The 21,555-nt window shown below is 51.2% G+C and overlaps 3 protein-coding genes across 5 annotated transcripts; 2 read left to right on the plus strand and 1 right to left on the minus strand.

Moving 5' to 3' along the window:
* Positions 1–1,547: 1,547 nt before the first annotated feature.
* CD27 (CD27 molecule) lies at positions 1,548–5,092 on the plus strand (the record flags this gene model as incomplete). 2 transcript variants are annotated; one of them, XM_079775255.1, is made up of 6 exons in its annotated part: positions 1,548–1,819; positions 1,995–2,126; positions 3,864–4,037; positions 4,247–4,333; positions 4,589–4,708; positions 4,968–5,092. In XM_079775255.1, exons 1-6 carry the CDS (start codon positions 1,684–1,686, stop codon positions 5,090–5,092), a joined length of 774 nt encoding a protein of 257 aa, XP_079631381.1. In that variant the 5' UTR covers positions 1,548–1,683. The 2 variants fall into 2 exon arrangements, with proteins under 2 accessions (XP_079631381.1, XP_079631382.1); XM_079775256.1 differs by lacking the exon at positions 3,864–4,037.
* A 454-nt stretch (positions 5,093–5,546) lies between these two features.
* On the plus strand, positions 5,547–13,206 carry TAPBPL (TAP binding protein like). Of its 2 annotated transcripts, none has more exons than XM_079774621.1 (7): positions 5,547–6,073; positions 6,827–7,045; positions 7,183–7,455; positions 9,824–10,162; positions 10,744–11,046; positions 12,459–12,545; positions 12,756–13,206. In XM_079774621.1, exons 1-7 carry the CDS (start codon positions 6,013–6,015, stop codon positions 12,833–12,835), a joined length of 1,362 nt encoding a protein of 453 aa, XP_079630747.1. In that variant the 5' UTR covers positions 5,547–6,012; the 3' UTR covers positions 12,836–13,206. The 2 variants fall into 2 exon arrangements, with proteins under 2 accessions (XP_079630747.1, XP_079630748.1); XM_079774622.1 differs by having other exon boundaries at positions 6,830–7,045.
* A 150-nt stretch (positions 13,207–13,356) lies between these two features.
* Positions 13,357–21,425, minus strand: VAMP1 (vesicle associated membrane protein 1). Its single transcript, XM_079774623.1, has 5 exons — positions 21,291–21,425; positions 17,627–17,753; positions 17,280–17,438; positions 16,590–16,641; positions 13,357–16,225 (listed from the first exon to the last, which is right to left on the minus strand). Coding segments are annotated over exons 1-5 (357 nt in total). The 5' UTR covers positions 21,293–21,425; the 3' UTR covers positions 13,357–16,208.
* Positions 21,426–21,555: the final 130 nt, after the last annotated feature.

Below are 21,555 nucleotides of genomic sequence, written 5' to 3' on the forward strand. Positions count from 1 at the left end.
GTCAAGGTTGTTAGTCTTCTATGTCCTCCAATTCCCCCTTCACCAAGTTTCTCCTTAAAAGTCCCCAACTCATCATTCCTCTAGGGTCACGTCCATCCCCACAGGATCCCACCTCTCCATGGCCTCCTTGATGTTTAAGAGTAACAGTGGAGATATTGACCATTATCTGAGAATGGGGCAGGACTGCTGGTGACAGCAAAATCCTCAGATCCCAATGCTAACATTCTGAGATGGGAATTCAGGCACCCTGCCCAACAGTGAAAACTATTTGCATAAGTAGCTATTCAAATCACACCCATATATGGCTTCCTAGCAGACAGGACCCACCTGAAGACTAAAGGGGGTCGGGGAAGGGCGCGAGGATGGAAAAAATGAAGAGAAAGGAAATGAAAGAGTAAGACAGAGAACCGATATGGCAAGTGAGATCACAGGGGTGTGACATTTTATGAGCCCTGTGGAAACAAGTGCAAAGCCCCTGAATGAAAAATAGCCTAAAGAAATTAGCCACCACACCTCATTCCTCAGGGAAAAAGGAGGGGACAGCCGTCTGACCCATATGTTCCTAGAACTCAGAGGGGAAAGTCCAGCTATTTCCAATATTCCCCCAAACCACAGAAGTAGGGAAGAGATGGCACACAGGCATCGACCTTTAACCCCAGTGCCCAAGGCTTATGGGGGAGAGGCCCTGGGGGCTCCAGGACATCAGTGACTGACACAGCCAGAGGCGGGAAGGGGAAGATGAAGGTGCTAGTGGGGTGAGGAGGGAAGGACAGATGGGCAGTGGGTGACACCCAGTATCACAGACTGGCAGGAAGACTAACTGGGGGTCATGTGTGGTCTCCTAGCACAGACTGTGTCAGAGGTTTGAGTCCCTTGGATGCCATTTTAACGCTTCCATCCCAAACTGTTTTGGCCATAAAACCAAGGCTGGTTATAGTCATTATTCACCCCACTTAGCATAAACATTCAACCGTTTTGCTGCAGAAATGCTGCCCTTGATTGCGATTGCTACCCCGGCCCCGTGAAGGTGTCTCGTGGTGCTAGTTCCTTCCCAAAATCTGAAAACTTCTGAATTCTAAAATTCACCTGACCCCGTTTCAGATCCTCAGTTCCTGTTCCCCTTCCTTCTCTAATTTGCTTATCTCTGTGAAGAAAAAAAAATAAACTTATCCTCTGCGGAGAGGGGAGAAGGGACGTGCCAGTTAGCTTGTACGCTGTGGACAGGGCCGTAATGGGGGCACCTTTGAGTACACGTATGTGGATGAGAGGTGGGTGACTGCACGTTCAACGCTTTAGAAAAGAGGCAGGCATACGTGGGTTACATTCTTCATGAGCACCAACCAGAGACGGAAACGGAGAAGCTGCAAGTTGGTGGTGGGGGTTGGGGGGATGAGGGGGATGACTTTAAAGAGCAGCAGATCTTCTGACAGAGTTTGCCCTTTAACCACTCTCCCCAGCACTCAGCTCGCAAAAAGGGTGGAGGGATAAGAGGCTGCTGCTGTAAAAAAAAAACACACACACACACAACAGTCACAGTAGAGCTTCAACTGCCATCAAAGGTTAGCTCGCCACCTGAAGCAGGACTACGCAGAGACCTGCAGCCGCTGCCCAGGAGGTGCAAAGAGGAGGAAGCGGCGGCGCAGCCAGTGCAGAGGCCAGCTGTTAGCTTCCCCGGCAGGAGCCATGGCCTGGCCACCTTCCTGCTGGCTGTGGGTTCTGGGGACTCTGGCAGGGCTCTCGGCTACCCCAGCCCCCAAGAGCTGCCCAGAGAAGCACTACTGGGCTCAGGAGAAGCTGTGCTGCCAGATGTGTGAGCCAGGTAAGAGGACGCCTAGCCAGGGGCAGGCTGAGTGCGGGAGAGGACTGGGATTGGGGGGAGGGAGGGAAGCAGAACGTGAGTCTGCGCTCCAGCAGGGAGAGGAATCCTGCAGCGCCCGAGGCACCCCCTTGCAGAGGGCAGAGAAGCAGCCTTGACCCTGGACCTCTGCTCACAGGAACGTTCCTCAAGAAGCACTGCGACGGGCAGAGAAAGGCCGCTCAGTGTGAACCGTGTGTCCCAGGGATCTCCTTCTCACCAGACCACAACACCCGGCCCCACTGCGAGAACTGCCGGCACTGTCACTCTGGTGAGATGGGCAAGCATCCAGGGAGCAAGGGGGCACAGCTGGGTGTGGAGGAGCAAAGAAGGGGTAGAGTCGGAGCTTTGGTTGCTTCAAGGCTAAGGCAAGGGAGCCAATGCTGCGAAATGGGGCACCCGGGGGGTGGGGAGCGGGAATGCTGATGTGATGAGAACACTAGTGTTTAGGGAAAGAGTAAGCGAAATCAGAGGGACTGCTGAGAACGGGTCTATGGTTGGCATCAAGACACTAAAAAGGAGGAAGTGGCTCTAGGACCCCCGATTTCAGCCACACACACAAATGAAAATTTGTAATTTCATTTTCTTTTTAAAGTAAGAAGTGTAATATCTGTGGCTGTTAGGAATCCTTTTGTTATTCCTCCATGGTAGCTAGGATTTCAGGAATGAGGTGCCAGGGCACATGGAGTGGCAGGTTTTAACGTGGACCCTTTGAACAAATGCCCTGCGGCACGACACTTGTGAGGACGGACTGCTTAGCTGCGCTATTCCACGACTTGCCTGAAAAATATGTTTGGTCTCACTGGGCTTTTAACACTGTGTTCTTTAAAAAAAATTAACTAAATAAAAAGGGTTTTGCCATTGCAAATCAAACAGCAACATCTTGCATACACAAGAAGCATTTATTCCTCAGTCCACGTAACTTAAAAATGTGACTGTTAACACGTTTTTCTCTTCTTGACAGCAACCCCAGCAGGGCCGGACTTTTAAAATTCAAAACCTGCCCGTCCCTCTGCAGGCCCCACCAGAAAGCCTTCTCCCAGCCCTGAGCCAGCCTGTGCTCCCTTCGCTATGTCCCAGCCCAGCCCAGCCCAATCCATGATCCTTCTCTCTGAGACACAGCCCAAAGGTTCCTCAAAGCACTCAGGCAGCACCTGGCTGCTGGACGGAGGCGCGGGGGGGGGGGGGGGGGGGGGGGGGGCTGAACGAGTTTGGTCCTCTTCGACCTCAGTATTCCCATCTGTAAGACAGAGAAGTACCAGATAGTCTAGAATTTTGTGCACATGTTACACATGGTGAAAACAACCTCCAGATGTATGGATACTCATCACTGAAAACAATGGCATTTCATCCATTTTTACCCAATCCCAGCCCCTTCTTTTCTTTTTTTAATATACATTTTTATTGATTTCAGAGAGGAAAGGAGAGAGAGAGAAACATCAATGATGAGAATCATTGATTGGCCGCCTCCTGCACACCCTCTACTGGGGATCGAGCCCACAACCCGGGTATGTGCCCTCTCAGGGAATTGAACTGTGATCTCCTGGTTCATAGGTGGATGTTCAGCTGCTTAGCCTTAGCCGGGCCAGCAGGCCCAGTCCCTTCTTTAGCCCTTCCCTTCTTTTTGGCAAACACCTTCATGATCACCCCCTACTGGTCATCTTCTGTTTAACCTGCTGCTGGTTATACCTGTGAGTCCAACTGGTACCAAACTTCTCAAGCTTTACACTTGCGATGTGTATACTTCTCTATATTATAATTCAATTGTAAAAATCTCAGACTGTTCCTACTTTTCATAGTGTCTCTTTCTGAACTATGAATTTTCTAGAAGTTCCAGGTTTTTTCCTTAATAACAATAATACTAGTGGCAAAGGGACTGGGTGGTGGTGAGAGAGAAGCCGGCCTCTGTGTGGGTGGGGTGGGGCTGGGAGAGAGGATTAAGCAAGTGGGGCTTGCAGGTCTCTGAGGCCTGAGTGTCTTGTATTCCTCCCGCCTCCTCTGTCCCCAGGTCATCTCATCCGAAACTGCACCCCCACCGCCAATGCCGTGTGTACCTGCCCCACGGGCTGGGAGTGCACGGACAAGGAGTGTACCGAGTGCTATCGTGCTAGAAACCCCACGCTGACCCCTCATCGATCATCGGCCCCAGGCCCACAACCCACCCACTTACCTTACACCCAAAGTAAGTTCCAGGGAACTCTTTGTCCAGTTTGGGGTAAGGGTCACTCTCAAGTAGCACCCCTTCTGAGCCCCCCCCCCCCAACATGAGTTGCCTGGTTGGCTTGTCTCTGCCTTTCCATCTCATCCAACTCTTCCCAGGCCTCTAGGCCTTCAGCCTGGGCTTTCCCTGTAGGCTCCCTGCTGTTGCTCACCCTACGTCTGTTTTTCCAGAGTTGCTGGAGGCCAGGACAGCCAGGCACATGCAGACTCCGGCTGACCTCAGGCTGCCTGCCCCAGCTCTCTCGACTCAACGGCCAGGTGAGTTTTCTCCACACTCTCCACTCCAAGAGAGAATATATATGGGAGAGTCCAAGAGACAAGCCAGCTCCTAGGAGTGTGAAGAAGAAGAGGAGGAAGAGCAAAGTCTAGGGATGAGGAAAGGACTTGGTCCAATGATGGGGGAGGAGAGGAAAGCTGGGAGGAGAGCGGCAAAGATGAGGGGAGGGCTGGGGTGAGAGGAGTCTATGGCTGGGCCCTCCCCCCAAACCCTTGTGTGGCCCCTGCCTGTCACAGCCCAGAGGTTCCTGTGCAGCTCAGAATGCATCAGAATCTTCGTGATCCTGTCTGGAATGTTTCTTGTTTTCACCGTGGTCGGAGCCCTGTTCCTCCATCAACAAAGAAAAAATGGACTAAGTAAGAGACAAAATACAGGTCTCCAGTCCTGTTTCTGACCCCACCCCCACCTTCTCAGCCCTGCCACCCCTGCCTGGGACCTGGTGGAAGCCTCCCTCGCTCCATCTGGATCAACCCTGGCTCCTGCCTGGTCTTCCTGTCCTCTTAGCTGAGGTCCTCCTGACAGCCCTCCCTCCAGCTGACCTCCTTTGCCTGTCTCCTCTTCCTTTGCCTCCTCCCCTGACCCCTGGCCAAGATGCATCTGTTTCTGCTTCTGCAGACAAAGGAGAAAGTCCCGCGGCGCCTGCCGAGCCTTGTCCCTACAGCTGTCCCAGGGAGGAGGAAGGCGAAGCCATCCCCGTCCAGGAGGATTACCGAAAGCCTGAGCCTGCTTCCTACCTCTGAGCCGGCACCCCAGAGGGGGTCATCACTGCAGACAAGGCCTGGCCTCCACCTCGGCCCACTGCCCAGCCAGGGGCAATGAAACCCAGCAAGCGCAAATTAGTACCAGGCCCTCGGCAGGCCCTCTCCGGTGTGCAGACTTGAGAAAGTACCTTTTGAGACTGGCGTGACAAGGACACGTGGGAGGTGGAGGGTGGGAAGCGGGCTGTGTCCTGGCCCAGCCAGCTTCACCTCGGTGCTGGAGGAGGGCCGGGGTTCCAGCTGTAAAATAACACCTAAGCCTAGGAAAGCCCCACGTGCTGTATTTAGAAACAGCAAAATAAAGTGACAGGTTGCCACATGCCGCCTCTCTGAAATTCCACTCACAACGCAGGCCACTCCCAGCCTCCTCTCTATCAGGGATCTGAGGGAGGAGCCTTCTCCCCTGCGGTCTGGTGTTGGAGCCTGGCCAGCAGGGGAGGGCGGAGGTGTGGTACCAACAGAAAATGAGAAAAGGTTCCCAGACCCAGGGGGTTCCAGCGTCTAGCTTCGGCCTCTCCCTTCCTCCTCCCACCTCCCTTTCCCTACATCTCCACTTTCTTGGGGCTGGTGGGGAGCAGAAGGGGGCACGCAGTGAAGTCAGGTCTTGAAATCGCCAGGGGGTGCGTGGGGATGGGCAGCGGGGTTGGAAAGGAGAACAGAGAACAGGACTCTGGCACCAGCAAGAAATGGCTTCACCCAGAGGCGAAGGCAGCCGCAGTGGCACCTCCTCAAAGTGAAAGTGAAAGAGAAGTAGGCGGAGGACGGGAGAGAAACTCTCAAGCCGTTGGCCGCCAAGGAGTGTTGAAAGGAGAATTCAGAGAGACCCCTCTTCTCCAGCTGGGACCGTGCAGGCCGGGAGCCGGCGGAGGAGGGCGGCGGCGGCGGGCCTGAGAGCAGCCCCCATGGGCACAGAGGGGTGGTGCCTGCTGCTCTGCTTGGCTCTGTCCGGAGCTGCGGACACTGGTGAGTGGGAGCAGGCTGGAGGGAAGAGAGGCTAGGGGAGCTCCGGATAGCCACGCTCACCCCACCCCCCGGGTTACACGAGGGGAAAGGAGCCAATCGCTTCTAAGCCCAAGGGGAGAACGGCTCAGTGGCTGACAATGGAACCCGTTGTGTTGGGGAGAGAAGCTGAGACCCAGGGGGAAAAGCCAAATGAGAAAGAGGGGCCTTCACGGTGAATGTGGTGGGAGCGCTGTCCTTGGGAGAGGGGACACCTTCGGGAGAGAAAGGTTCCCCAGCTAGGAAACCACCAGGAAGGTGCTCGGGAGGCGGGAGAGGGGAAGGCCACATGTTGCGGCAGAAAAAAGCAGAGCAGACCTGTTGCTGGCTGGGAAACGGAGAAGATGGCTGCCAACACCCTGCACTGCACCACGGCCTGTCGTCTCTCCCAGTGGCAAATCTGCTTTTATTCGCCTTTGCTGAGAACTCCTTTGCCTGAAAATAGCTTTCATTCGATGGTTGGAAATAAAAGCAAAAGCATAAACCCGTCGGAGCAAGGCAAATCCAGGACTTTGAATCACTGGCATCAAGAAGTTCCCGGGAAGGCAGGTGCTTCCCGGAAAGCCAGCCTGGGGATGAGGAGACAGGGACAGAGATAGCTGGGCCCCTGGAACACAGCGTTCAGCCCTAATGACTGCACAGTTGGGGCAGGGAGCGGGCACAGCAATAACTGTCTGGGCGGGAGGGTGCGGCTGCAGCCCAGTCTGTTCCCCGCAGCAGAGAGGCAGTGGCGGGCAGTGGACGTGGTCTTGGACTGCTTCTTGGTGGAGGAAGGCAAGCACCGTGGAGGCTTTGCCAGCGATAAGAACATGGTGAAGGCCCTGCTGGTGCTGAGGCAGGTGCCAGTGCTGGATGATGGCTCCCTGGAAGGCTTCACCGACTTCCAAGTGAGCTCACTGGTCAAAGACAACCCACCTGTTACCTTTGATGCCTCAGGTAAGAGCGCCCGCCCCGTGTCCCAGTCCTGTGGGGCTCCCTCCACTGGGACCGCCCAGTTCCCAGTGCGCCCACCTGCATCTGCTCCCCCTGTCCTCAATCCAGTCCACCCTGTGCCGCCCGCCCTTCTCCCCCAGTGAGTCCGGTGCAGATTCCCCACGCAGAGGCCTTGCTCCATGCTGACTGCAGCGAGAAGGAGGTGACCTGTGAGATCTCCCGCTATTTTCTCCAGGCCAGACAAGAGGCTGCTGTTGAGACAGCAGCTTGGTTCATCACCAACTTGCAGGTCTCTGGAGGGGGACCCAGTGTCTCCATACTGATGAAGACTCTCGGGGATGCTGAGAACAGGGCTCTCATGCACCCCACGATGAACCTACCCCTAGGCCCCCAGGGGACTGTGCTGACTACAGGTAAGAAAATGAAAAGTAGCAGAAAGTTTCCTTTTAATATATTTTTATTGAGTTCAGAGAGGGAGATAGAAACATCAATGATGAGAATCATTGATCAGCTGCCTCCTGCAGGCCCCACACTGGGGATCAAGCCCGCAACCCAGGCATGTGCCCCGACTGGGAATCAAACTGTGACCTCCCCGTTCATAGGTCAACACTCAACCACTGAGCCATACTGGCTGGGCAAGAAATAGAAGGAAGGGAACAAGTCCACCTCCATCCACATCAGTCATCTCAAGGTGTCCCCTCGACCTTGTCCTTTCTTTCGAAAGGCCCAAAATGGGGCTAATTTTCTCCTCACTGTTCTGCCTGAGGAAATGACATGCTCTATTCATGTATGCTGTTCACAATAGGCTCCCTGGGCCAAGCACCAGTTTTCTCCCAGTGAAAAGCCATCCTGGTCTGGTGTTTGATGAGAGCAAAGCACAGTGGTTCAGAATTTGTTCGTTACCCCTTATTAATTTTATTAGTAAAACCCAGTTCTTGCCTTCTCCAGCACATTCCAGAGGGCACAGGGAGTTGAGAACATGAGGATATGTTTCTCCAGAGGTCATTAAATCTATTACCTCCAAAAAGAGACAACCAAGTCCAAAGATTAGGGAGCTACCCACCTATTCTTAGAAAGTCCCAGAACATTCGACCTTCCTGTGGTCTAACCTAAGTGTATCCTGCTACAGCAGAAAAGAGGAGTCCTCATAGTCCTGGTATAGCTAGATATTCCCTTTTTATTTTGGGATATTTTAAGCCTACAAAAGGTGAAAGAATAATGTAATGAACACCTGTATGTTATACACCTAGGTCCCACCAATTGTTAGCATTCTCTTAATAGATATTCCTGAACAAATTGAAAGCTTCAGTAATCCCAATACTTCACTCCAAATTACTGCCATGTATAGCATGTGGTTTATAGCATTTGGTTTATAACCAAAGACAGGGATATTCTCCATCATCACAGAACCATCACCTCAGCAAACCAAGGTGGGGTGGTCTACCGTGGTGCAGACAGTAAGGGGGTACAGTGTGTCAAGAATTTAAGAACACATTTGCCAGGGCAGTCCCACTTGCTACACCACTGAGCATCATGCTTAAGGTCAATATTTAAAAACTGATACAATAATACTGTCAAGTATGAAGTCCAAATTCAAACTTCTCCAATTACCCCACTAATGTTCTTTGTAGCTCTCCGGTTCTTGTAGAGTCCAGGATTCGAGCAAGGACCACACACGCATTTAGCCGTCTTGTGCCTTTAGGCTCCTGTACTCCAGAACGGTCTTTCATAGCCCTGACATCTTTGAAGAGCCTAGGCCCTTGTCTGGTAGCATATCCCACTGCCTGACTGTTTTCCTCATTAGATTTAGGTTTAGCATGTCTGAGTGCTTTTTATTTTATTTTTTAATCCTCATGCTTAGAGAAGGGAGCAAGAGAGAAACAGCGATGTGAGAGAGGAACATCGATCGGTTACCTTCCGTACATGCCCCGACCAGGGATTGAACCCACAACCCAGATATGTGCCCCCACCAGGAATCGAACCGGCAACCATGTACAGGACGATTCCCAACCAACTGAGCCACAGCGGCTGGGCGTACAGTGTGCTTTTTAAACTCTTACTCCTACTTAGACTTCACAGCAGCCTTGCCTTTTTGGCAGGCAGGTGAGCTTGGCAACACTAAGTGACTTGTCCAAGGTCACAGAGCGACCACATGGAAGAACCAGGGTTCCAAAATGTTCTATGCTACTCCAGTGGTTCTTACCCAAGAGTCAACAGTAACCCACAATTCTGCATGTGCATCTTCCTGGTGAGAGGTCAACAGCTTTCATCAGATTATCCAGGGGTGACTCCAAAACAGTGAAGATCACCTTGTGTATCACACTGCCTTTCCAGAGCCCCATTTCTTTGTTTGCTGTTGTTTGTTTTGTTTTTTAATTAAATTTTACTGGAGTGACATCAGTCAACATGAACATATAGGTTTCATGTGTGGGATACTAAATTACAAAATCTGTATCTAGCACCATGTGCCCACCATCCAAAGTCAAATCTTCTCCTGTCACCTCATATTAGGACCCCTTTTTCTCCCCCACCCCCTTCCCTCTGGCAACCACCACACTGCTGTTTGTGCTCCTAAGTTTCAGTTTTATATTCCACGTGAGTGAAATCATATGGTTCAAGAGCCCCATTTCTTTGTGGTTCCACCTGTTTGAGAAATGAGCCCAACTGCCCTCCCTGTCCAAGAAAGGAGGCAGGGGCAGATGTATAACCCACATGCCCACAGCGCAGGTCAGGTGGTCTCAAGAGGAAGCTGAACACATCACCCTCTTTCTCTCACCACAGTGGAGTTCCAGGTGACGACACATACCCCATCCCTGAGTTTGCAGCGGGGGTCCTCAGCCTCCCTGCACTGCGGCTTCTCCGTGGCACCAGGCTTGGACCTCGCCAGAGTGGAGTGGCGGCTGCAGCATAAAGGCAGTGGCCAGCTGGTGTACAGCTGGACCCCAGGGCAGGGCCAAGCCAAGCGAGAGGGCGCTACCCTGGAGCCTGAGCAGCTCCTCATGGCCGGGGACGCCTCCCTCAAGCTACCCAGCCTCACTCTGAAGGACGAGGGGGCCTACATTTGCCAGATCACCACCTCTCTGTACCAAGCTCAACAAATCATCCAGCTCCATGTCCAAGGTGAGGCCAGAACTCGCTTCTCTCGGGGAGAGGGAAAGGGATATGCTTATTGGGAGTGTTTTCCATAGTGGAGTCCAAATACAAGGGCATTTCCTGAGAGGCAGACTGCATTCCCACAATCTAAATGCCATCTCCACCCTAGAGGTGCAGATGGCATCAGATTGTCTTCTGTCACACTTCGGGTAAGTCCATCGAGAAACTTCCCAGACCAGGATCCGGTTGCCCTGCCCTGGCTTGCTGCCTCCAATCACATATCCTAAAGGAGCAACAGCAAACCTAGGAGGCGCAGTGGTCCTGATCGAGAAGAGGGTTTCATCACTGATACCCTTTGAAGTCACTGCTCATAGTGATGAGAAGAAGCAAGCCCGTCGTTAGTTGGTTTTACTACTGTCTTTCAATTACCTGTGGAAGATGTACCCCTTTATGGCCTGCATCCAGGGTGGACTCCTCACCGCCCCTTGGCACTCCACTGAGGATGAAGCTTCAGCCTCCACATCCTAGCTCAATCTCAGCAGGAAGAGAAGGCTTTAGGCTTCTCTGTTGTCCCATTGACCCATCTGGAATCTTATTCTTTCTTCCAGCTTCTCCCAAAGTACGACTGGGCTTGGCAAATGAAGCTCTGCCACCCACTCTCATCTGCAACATCGCTGGCTATTACCCTGTGGACGTGACTGTGACGTGGACCCGAGAGGAACTGGGTGGAGCCCCAGTCCCAGTCTCTGACGCCTCCTTCTCCAGCCTCCGGCAAAGCCCAGAGGGCACCTACAGCATCTCCTCCTCCCTGACGGCAGAACCTGGCTCTGCTGGTGCCACTTACACCTGTCAGGTCGCCCACATCTCCCTGGATGAGCCCATTGTGACCAGCGCCTGGGCTGCCCCACCAGGTACTGGGGTGCCCTCCTCTCCCACCTCTACCCTGGGCTTGTGGCTCTCCTGCCTCCAGCTCATCTTTGGTCTTGTTCTGCTTCCCACCACGCTATGTTCATTCACAGTCTCAGCTTCTTTCCAGGGCAGCAGCCTCCATAGCTGCCAGCACACATCCTGAGACCAGTACGCCAGGTGCCAGGGCACCAGGCGGTGTGCTGGAGATGAAGGCTGGATCACTCCTGATCCTGCCCTTAAGGAGCTTAGTCCACTTGGAGGGACCGACTAGGCAGGCAGGGAAGGTGACCTGGGAAGGGGGAGGGCATGAAAACCAAGTTAGCTAGCTCGAGGGGCAAGGAAACACCAAGACAGAAAGAATGGCATGTAAAAAGGCCAAGTATGAAGCCGCCTAAAGAGGACTCGGGAACTGCACAGCTAGAGCCAAGAGAGGGTGGGGAAACCGGGAAGTGGCTTAAAGCTTGAGAAGTAATTGTATTTACTGAGCATTTACATGAATTGAGCACTATACTAAGCACTTAGATGTATGATCACATGTCTTAGCATGACTCCCATTGTATTAATGAGTGAACTGGCACTCACAGATGTTAAGTAATTTGCCCGAGGTCACCTACCTAGTAAATGGTAAAGGGTGAGATGCGGAAAAACAGGCAGCCTGATTACGCCAGAACCTCAAACCCTCCACTACTATTAGTGGGCTGACACTTTTCTGTTTTCCTCACCTGAGGAGTGAAGATACTTTTTCCATTGACTTGTAGAGAGTGGAAAGGAGGGGTGAGAGCAAGGAGGAGAGAAGAGAGATTGGATTTGCCTCCCACCCCCAACTGGAGCTGGGGAACAACCCTGCAACCCAGGTATGTGCCCTTGACAGGGAATCGAACCCCTGACCCTCCGGTGTGCAGGCCAATGCTCTAACCACTGAGCGCGCTAACCAGGGCTAGTGGGCTGATACTGATGGGCCTTCAAGATGGAACTTCATCCTGAAGCTGCAGAATATTATTTAAAATTTTTAAACAGGAAAGAATCAGTACCTAGAATGCAAACATCCAGGAGCATTGGGCATTATTATTTGAGACTGGGGTTTTGTCTCAGCTCACATCATTCTCCAGCTATTTATAAAATCCTAGTTTAACTGCCAACAGCTATTAACTTAAATTTCTCTTGCAAAGCAAAAAAAAAAAAAAAAAAAAGATGTCCTGAGGTGGGAAACGGTGGGAATTCTGTGTGGAGAAACACACAAACATCCAACAACCTTGAGCAAGTACAAATGCTACTGTGTGCCCAGTTCCTGGGGGAGAGCAGAACTCTTGGCGTGAGCTCTCCACACAGGGACTCACACACTCCTTTGTCCTGCTGGCGCGGGCTGAGCTGGTTCCTGCCCACTGATTCCTGCCTGCACTCTTCTCACCTACAGAGCAGAGAATTGTGGCCTTTGGAGTCCTTTTTGCCAGCAGCCTCTTCCTCCTTGCACTGCTGTACCTGGGACTTCAGAGATGGCAAGGTAAGAGTCCGCTGCCCTCAGCTTTGCCCGACCCACCTCACTTGCAACCAGCCTCTGCTAACCACCTCCTCACACCATCTCCCCACCCAAGACCAGAGATGAAGCCCAAGCATCCCAGGTTCCAGCCAGCACCCCTCCCCCCATCCACAGCCCACAGCTTTGGGGGTACCACAGCTGAAACCAACCTCACTCCCTCTTGTTCTCTCCTAGCTACCTCATCCAAGGTCTGCCAAGACTCCGAGGCCCTCTGGGTAGACACTCTCCTGCCTCCGAATAAAAAGAAAGAGTAGTCACGTTCTCCCAGAAGGACTCTAAGCCAAGCCCCAAAGCTCAAAAATACCCCAAGAAAAGCATGAAGAAAGCACAGATCACAGGGGCACTGGCTCTGAACATGTGCAGGACTCTGCCTTCCTTCTGCGCCAGGGAGGAGATGCTGTAGGTACCTTCTGGGCTTTGCCTGGGGTAAACAGAACAGAGGCCATCAGGAAGGTCTGGGTGGAAGTTAAAACAAGAACCCGATTTGAGGTACAGTGGTAGGAACAGAAAATGGGAAGAAATTAAGAAAGGAGCAAGTGAGGGGCAGTGGGACAAAGGGGTAGAGGTTGGGCCACCACACGCAAATATTGAACTCTGTCCAAATAAAAGCGTCTTGGTCCTTGGAGGCAAAGCTTTCCCACTTTCCTACCTTTCCCTATGTTGGACCCAACTGAGCTGTGTCCCAGGCCTTGCTGCAAAGTGTTCAAGTTGTGAAATAAAGGCCCTCGAAGGCAGCCCCGGGGCCCATCTCGGGTGCTCTGTGTAACCTCGAGCTGTAATTAGGTTCTGCTCCTTAGATAGTTGCTGGGTACTCCAGGATACCTACAACTCCTCATCCCTACTACTCCTCACACGACTCAGCTGCCAGGGAGAGATTTCTTTTATTTATTTCTAAAATCTGCTAGTCAATACAGTGGAACTCGGCACAAAGGAAGGAGGTAGATAGGTGATGTCTGAGAAAACCTGCCGTTGTTTGTCAGCGTGAGATCCTCACTCAACTTCCTGTTGTCACTTCCTCTCACTGGCACCAGAAGAGTTGGGCTGCTTCAGGCATGAATGCTGAGAGCAGAGACCACTTCCTTTGCCAACACAGAGCTTTAATCTCCGAAGACCATCTGACACACATTAGCCAGCCTTTCCGGCCTAAAGCAACATCAGACTACTAGAAAGAAGCAACACTCCCCTCCCCCCCTCTCTCCTACTCCAACCCAAACAACAACCAAGTCAGTGTAGTTAGGAATTTATATTTTTTGCGCCTTTGTTTAGAATACATGAAATTGGTAAACAAGCCACATGCCTTTGGTGAAGTACAGTTATTATTCTATACAAGTATGAGACTGAGGTTAGGAAAAAAGACAAAGAGGTGATGACAGACACACAGTGGAAACCCCACATCGTCTCATGGCAAACTGAAGGGGATGTGGGAAGCTCGGCTTCATTTGACTGCAAAGTCCCAGGGTTTAGTTGCATATTTGCTCATGCACATGGGTGGTAGGAGGGAAAGGGGACAGCAAAGACGCAAAAGAGGGTACACAGTGGGATGAGAAAGAAAGTAGAAGGGCTGAAATCTCCAAAAGAACAAAGCCAACTATATCTGGTGAGCCTCGGAGGGACAGAAACCCAGGAAATAATTCCTGTGACACGGGTGGGTGGGCTAAGAGGGCGAATTTGCTCCAGGCTTGGGACACATCGAGGACAGTGGTGGTTCTTCTCCAGCGGTGACCCCCTGCATTAGGCAAGGAGGAGCCCAGAGGAGAGTGGAGACCTTCGGGGGGAACCGTTGGGAGGGTACACTGACTGCTTTCTTCCAGCTCTTCAGTCCCACCCTGGGGCAGGACAAAGGGAATGTGGGGAACAGGGGCAAAGGGGGAGGAAGGGTGGTTTTGTGCAATGAAATGCTGCTGCATGGAAAGTGAGCATCCAGACCCAGCCCAGCCTCTTCCTGCTTGTGGACCAGAGGACAGAAGGAACACAAGAGCATGGGCGTTTCCCCTGTTCCCAGCCTGCCGGCCTCCCCTCACAACTGGGTCTACCCCACCCAATACCCTATCCTGAAGCCCAGCAGTGGCCCCCGCACAGGCTGAGTAGCTCCCATCCTTAGATTCCACTGTCTGTACCCACAAGCCATGCAAAGAGAAAAGGAAAGGAGGCAAAGTGGAATTCAGATGGGTACACGTGGTTTAGAAGGGGAGTACAATGCAGGAAGAACAGACAGGTGGCTCTAGGTGAAAGGGCCCCATGATAGCACAAACTGTCTACATTGTCCGCCTCCTACCCCAAGACTGAGTCGGTGGGTATACTGGGCTTCTCTAAATATTCAGAATCGGCCAGGCCTTCGGAAGGCCATCTTGCCTCATCCCTGTCTTTGGCAAGTACACAGGAGTGGTGTAGAGGAAGTCCCTGAAAGTCCAAGGACCCCTCACACTCCTTAATCAACAGGAAGGGAGGAACAGGACCCTCCTTAACGAGAGGGCAAGAAGTGGCTTCCTCTGAGCTTGTTATTTTCAAATTAGGCCCTTTATTCACTGTTTCTCTCTAACTAATACGCACTCTCTCTATGCCAACAATGAAAACTAATCAAGAGTCCCAAACTTGCCGAAACCGGTTTGGCTCAGTGGATAGAGCATCGGCCTGCGGACTGAAAGGTCCCAGGTTCGGTTCCGGTCAAGGGCATGTACCTTGGTTGCGGGCACATCCCCAGTAGGGGGTGTGCAGGAGGCAGCTGATCGATGTTTCTCTCTCATCGATGTTTCTAACTCTCTATCTATCTCTCTTCCTCTCTGTAAAAAATCAATAAAATATATTTTTAAAAAAAGAGTTCCAAACTTTGGCTATATGACATTACTTGGTACTCTCATGAACAGTACAGAATGCTGCAGAAAATGTGGACAAGGGTCAGCCCCTTCCAGTTACGAGCTTGTGGGACTGCTTCTAGGATGGCAATGAGAATTCTGGTATTTTCACAATTAATATGCGTTCTCCAGGTCGCTGGAGAACAAAGTAAAAGGCTGTAAGATCCCTGAAGACATAGAAAATCTTGGACTAACAGATTAGAAATAACTGCAAAAAACAGGTTTCGCTATCTAAGAGGGTATTGCACCAGGACCGAGTTGGACTTTGTGCCCACCCAGGATCCTCTTCAGGCCTGGCATAGGAGAAGAGCTCCAAGGGACCAGGGCAGCCCTGAGTGAGCCACCATTTTCGCAGGTGTTCCCGGCCTCCTCCTGCCAGCGGCCTGGCTTTCCTGGAGGCACCATGGGCACGGATACCCTTCTCCTCCCCGAATCCTGACACTTTGGTGGGCATGTCCCTACAGCTTCGCCCGTCCCCTTCCCTTGGCCTCCAGCTCTTTTTGGCTTTGGAGGAATTTGCGATTTTATAAGAAGCAGGTAGGGAGGAGGTGCCGGCTGTTGCTCTTCAGATAGTTGCTTCAAATTGCGCCAGGAGCAGCATTTCGAGTGTTGAGGGACATAGTGCAAGTGAAAGCAACAGAAAAGGAGGAATGAGCGATGGAGAAACCTGGGCTGGGGTGGAGGAAGGTAGATGGGGAAGCTGGTTGGGAGAGCAAACAAGGAGAGGAACATGAGTTTGGATGGCAATGGAGAACAGGGAAGGGGTGGCACATTCTCAAGTAAAAAAGTAGACTGGACACAGGAATCGGGAAGTCCAAGATGGAAAAGAGAGAGAGAGACAGGAGAAAACAAGAGGACAAATTACATCAGGTTACTAGGCATTCGGGTCTTGCAGTTGTAGGTGTCCCATCCCCATGTCTCCCTCTGACCCAAGACAGTGACAAACAGCAGAGGGAAGCCTTGTCCAGCAAGGGAGTCCTCTGTCTTTGCCCTTCCTCCCTCCTGAGCCAGGTGACGATTCCACAACAGTGATCTCCATACCTCAGTCGGAGCAGCCCCACTCCTCAGGCAGGGAGGCAGGCAGGCAGGGCTGGGAGAAGACTCCAGGACCTTCCCACCTCTTCACCCCACCAGCAACCTCCTCAGGAATACTTACTTGCAATAACTACCACGATGATGGCACAGATAACCCCCAGCATGATCATCATCTGAGGAGAAATTGACACACACACAAAAATCGGTCCTTGGACTTGGGAAAGGAAGAAAGGAGCCAGGAAGAGAACTTTTTCTGTCTTTGGGACAATGCAAGAAACACACAGCACCCAGGAGATCTGCAGGCCTCGGGGCGAGGGCCCAACCCCCATGCTCTCCATCAGAAACATCAGAGCTTTTGTAGCTTGCTTCTTTTTCCTGTTGTGTTGAAAAGAACTGCAATGGATCTGTAGTCAAGTGGTTCCTTTTTCATTGTGAAGTGTTCAGCTCCTTCCTAAAAGCTGCACGTATTTAAATACATTTATCTACTCCAGTCATTGTGTCGATGTTGGGTGTTTAAGGAAGGGCCAGGCGAAACATTTTCCAGGGGTCCTTTTGGCAAAAGCAGCTTGACTAACCATTTGCAAACACCTCAGGGTAGCCCCCGTTAGTGGGTCTGAATACTCTAGCCTACCCTGGCGGCCAATTCTGGGTAATGCAGCTCAAGGAGGCTTTTAAGACTTCCTCCCAAGAAGAGTTCTGCAGGGCAAAGATCCTGCACCACTAAAGGGAAGGAATGTAGAACCTGAGGGTTTTCTGGCCTTCTGTGAGTTGTGGCCCAGGAAAAAGAAGGGAAAAGGACAAGAAAATTCACCTTGCAGTTTTTCCACCAATACTTCCTCTTTAGCTTGGCAGCACTGCTCTCAAATTGTGACGCTCCCATCTGCAAGGCGTCAGCTCGGTCATCTAGCTCTGACAGTATCTCGTCCCTCTTCAGGACCTTGTCCACATTTACACGCATGATGTCCACCACCTGAGGGGGGCCCAGAAACAAAGCTGCTAAGCTCTCCACCAGAGACACGGGAAAGAACAACCACCACGGGATCGGCGTAACTCTAACAGATGCCTTGCCTCCCAAAGCCTTTAGCTATCTCTCTATAAGAAAGAAAAATTCTAAACTCCTATGATTTGGAAACCCTCAGGGAAAAACGCTCCACCTACCTCCTCTACTTGTGCCTGGGTTTGCTGTAGTCGTCTGTTGCTGGTCGTATTAGGAGGAGGGCCAGGGGGACCCCCACCTGGGGCAGTCCCTTCTGCCCCTTCAGTGGGCGGCTGAGCTGGATCGGACCTGTAGAGAAAAGTGGACGACTTGTAGGCATATATGTATAACCCATGGATGGACACAGACAATGGGGTGCTGAGGGCCTGGGGGGTGGGGGGGGGTTAGTGGGGGGAAGGGGAGGATGGGAGCGGGCTGGAAGAGGTTAATGGGGGAAAAGGAGGGCCTGAATAATACTTTCAACAATAAAGTTTTTTCTGGATCCGGGTGAGGCTGGGTCCCGGGTCTGGGTGAGGCCACGCGCCCCTGAGTCCGGGTGAAGCCGTGCCCCTGGGTCCGGGCGAGACCAAACCAGAGGGAGTCGGACCTGCATTACCACCATTTGTCCACCATCCAGAGCTGAAAAGTCAGTGCCGACATGTACACATAAGGAACTAGTGGACATTGAAATTGGGTCTCAAAAGAACTGTTGGTCCAGAAAGAAACTCACTACAGACTGATTCATTTGCCTGTCAGCATAACTATTATTGCTCGTCTCACATTCAGTTCTTATAAGTGTATTTCTAGTAACACATGATCTCACTCATCTAGGGGAAATGATGAACAACATAGACTGATGAACAAGAACAGACCCAGAAACAAGGAGGCATCGATTGGACTGTCGGGCCTCAGAGGGAGGGTAGGGGAGGGTGGGGGTAGGGGGGAGAGATCAACCAAAGGACTTGTGTGCATGCATACAAGCCTAACCAATGGTTAAGGACAACAGGGGGGTGGGGGCATCCGTGGGGAGGGGTGGGGGATGGGAATGGGGGGATGAGGACAAATATGTGACACCTTAATCAATAAAGAAATTAAAAAAAAAAAAAAGACCAGAAGGAAAAAGACTAAAAAAATAAAATAAAATAAAAATAAAGTTTTTTTTAAAGAAAAAATAATAAAAAGAAAGAAAAGTGGACAGAGTACACAAAGTACCCAAAACAAGAAAGAAATCATGTGCATTCTCACCCCACACCATCAAATTCATGGCAATTAGGTTACTATATGTAATTAGAAGGGGTTCTAGCTCCTTGGCCATACCAAGGAGGGAGATACAGCACAGTAACAAGAAGCAAAAGATAAAAGATCCTGTAACAACATTTAGAGGGGGTCGGGGACATCCAGGGTAGTATCAAGAGATCTTATTTAGGCCATCTTCTGACCCAAACTCACACACATCCTCTGACACAATGGTTACAGGGACTAATGTGCTACCTTTGGCCTCAATGGCATTGCCCTGGCTGTCAGAGCCTTTCACATAAAGTCAAACTGGAAATTTCCAATCCAGGTTAGAAGAAATTTGTACAAAAGACTAAACCCCAAGGATAAGCCTATGGACTAAACAGCTCTTTTTCCCAAAGCCTAAATCTAAAAAGAGCAAGCTGACAGATTCTGCTTAAGGGGATCCACTTACTGGTTATGTTTCATTCAACAATTAGTATACTGGGGCTGTCGTAAGGGCAACTTGGAGAATCACCAAAGGCATAGCCTCTGTAGGTGGAGTGAGTCAGAACAGTTTGCTTGCTTTGTTTTTGGCAGAGGAGATGGTAATTTCATTTAGATAGAGCTGGGGCCTAAAACAATTACATTACTTATGAAACTGTTCCAAGCGCATAGACAGGAGGCAAAATTAAGAGAAATGGGCCTCAATCTTTGACATTCTGTCCATTCTTTTTCTAGATTTGGCAACAAATCTCAGGAAACTACCCTATGTCCCAAAGAGACATATCTTCCTTATGCCCCAAAGAGAAATTTTGGTTTACACTACTACGCACAGTGATTGTCCTCATTCCCTTAGCCTTAGAAGGGATTGACCTAGTATGAAATGTTCAAGTAAACTCTTTTTCATGACGTATAACCTACGGCATGAGATTTTCTCTCCCAAGGAAGAACCTACCAGCAGGAGGGAGGTCTCTCAAATTTGATGGAGAATAGAAATTACAATAAGAACTCCTCAAACAGAAGCTGAATCTCACAAAACATACCTCCTAGGAGCAGTCTAAGAATAAATGATATAGGGACTAAACCATAACAAAGTCACCACACAGGAAATGCCTTGACTACTCGCAATAGAACTAATACCCAGAAGTCCCTCCTCCCTAAATGAATTTCTTTCAAGTCTAAAAAGATAGAGAATAACACCTCAGAAAGGAGATGCTAGCAGATTACATCTGACTTATCCCCATTTACTTATCACTTTCTCACTTCTAAGATGTAAAGGTGGCAAAGGGAAGATCCAAAGCCAGGGAAGCTACGAGACTCTTGTGCTACCACTGAACTAAGCAGCAATCTAGTTCTCTGAAGATGGAAAATCCAGTGAGTGGGTAGAAGCCACTGTTTGGTCTTGGAAGCAGTCCAGGGTGGCGGCAGCAATGACAAGATTAAGGTCTGAGACCTTGTGATGCCCTGCTAGTCACCACACTTTCTCTACCTCCTTCGGTGCATCCCACATGGGTGCTACTGGGAACCAGTCAGCCGAGAAGGATCCTCCTTCCCCACATGAAAACAAATGGGATCCTAGGCCTTGGCCAAAACGCATAGAATGTCACAGAGTAAAAGCTGCAGAAATCAAACTGAGAAAATGTGACATGGTTATAAAGCATTTGAAGGGACCACTCCACTGACTATTTGTTGGGAGTTGGGAACACTCAGCAATAAAATATCCAGAACAGTTATAACCTTTATGTAGGATAAGTAAATCTTTTCCCGTTTTGTTTTTGTTTTTGTTTTTGTTTTTTGTCACTAAGAGAAGCAACACAAATATGTCTAGGACCAGGCCAGGACTCCAGGCAATGACAAGAAAGAAAAATCTCTACCAAGCAGACAGTGGTCTTGACAGGGGAGTGCTTCACTCCTCTAGCCATGGTTTTCCCTCGGGATCTTAGGATGGGGGTGATGTTGAAGATGGTCAGAGACTAAATGTAATGCGTCGGGGAAGACGGGGATCCTCAGCTCTATTTCTCTTCCAAACACTTGGCTGAGACTCAATGAAGGGAAACACCTCAGGGTGGCCTTGGGAGGAATGGCTGTTTGGAATCATATGGCACTGCCCCCTGAGTTCTCCTGAGCGGCTCGCTCGGCGCCAGAGAACTGGCAGACAAGTTTCTGGAGCTTTGCTCATTGCGAAGGTGGGAGGCAACACGTAACAGTTGGGGTGAGGGACATACACAAATGACTAACTAGCAGATGCACCTCTGACTGTCTTTCCAGAGGAACCAAGTACAGACTCGTTCAGACCCCTACCCGATAACTCCATGCCCCACCTTCGCCCTCTCCCCGGCTCCGCTAGACCGAGACCTGCATGAGGCGCTCCTTCGGCGAGAATGGGTGCAATGAATGTGGGACCCCTGCGCCCCTGCCCCGCCCGTGAGGTGCCGGCTGTGGCTGGTGCAAGAGTGGGGTACTGCCCTCCTCCCTGGGGGTGGTCAGGTCTGGGGGCTGCGCGCGGTGGTAGTTCCCCGCGTCGCTGCAGCTGCTGCAATGCGCCATTTTCCATCCCGCAGAGTCTGACGCTGGCGATGAGAGTTGGCAAGGAGGGTCGAGCCCCCCGACACACCAGAGTCAACTCACATTTCTCTGAGAAGTGAGGATCAGTCTCCTCTCTGGAGGCTGCGGCGAGACACCCGGCGAGGGGAACGCTGCGGCTGAAGTCCACGGAACTGCCGAGCTGCACGTCTAGTTCACCATCCGGAGCTCTAGCTGCGGTGGAACTTACTGCAGCTGCTGGTCGGGTCCGGTCTTTATTAGTGCCGGCCACGCCTCCCCCAATAAGATTGACAATCCCGCGGCCCAATCCACGCCCGAGCCAGGCGCTGTCCACATGGGAAGCCCGAGC

The sequence above is a fragment of the Cnephaeus nilssonii genome (genome assembly GCF_951640355.1).
Source record: "Cnephaeus nilssonii genome assembly, chromosome: 6".
Lineage (NCBI taxonomy): Eukaryota > Metazoa > Chordata > Mammalia > Chiroptera > Vespertilionidae > Cnephaeus > Cnephaeus nilssonii.

What these genes read in the sequence shown, in the direction of transcription:
- TAPBPL (XM_079774621.1), top strand. Translation starts at nt 6,013, where the DNA reads ATGGGCACAGAGGGGTGGTGCCTGCTGCTCTGCTTGGCTCTGTCCGGA. An exon ending in CATCCAGCTCCATGTCCAAG is followed by an intron (nt 10,163 to 10,743) that starts GTGAGGCCAGAA and finishes TCTTTCTTCCAG; the next exon opens with CTTCTCCCAAAGTACGACTG. An exon ending in GGGACTTCAGAGATGGCAAG is followed by an intron (nt 12,546 to 12,755) that starts GTAAGAGTCCGC and finishes GTTCTCTCCTAG; the next exon opens with CTACCTCATCCAAGGTCTGC.
- VAMP1 (XM_079774623.1), bottom strand. An exon ending in CCCAGGCACAAGTAGAGGAG is followed by an intron (nt 17,439 to 17,626) that starts GTAGGTGGAGCG and finishes GGCCCCCCTCAG; the next exon opens with GTGGTGGACATCATGCGTGT. An exon ending in ATTGGTGGAAAAACTGCAAG is followed by an intron (nt 16,642 to 17,279) that starts GTGAATTTTCTT and finishes ATTTCTCCTCAG; the next exon opens with ATGATGATCATGCTGGGGGT.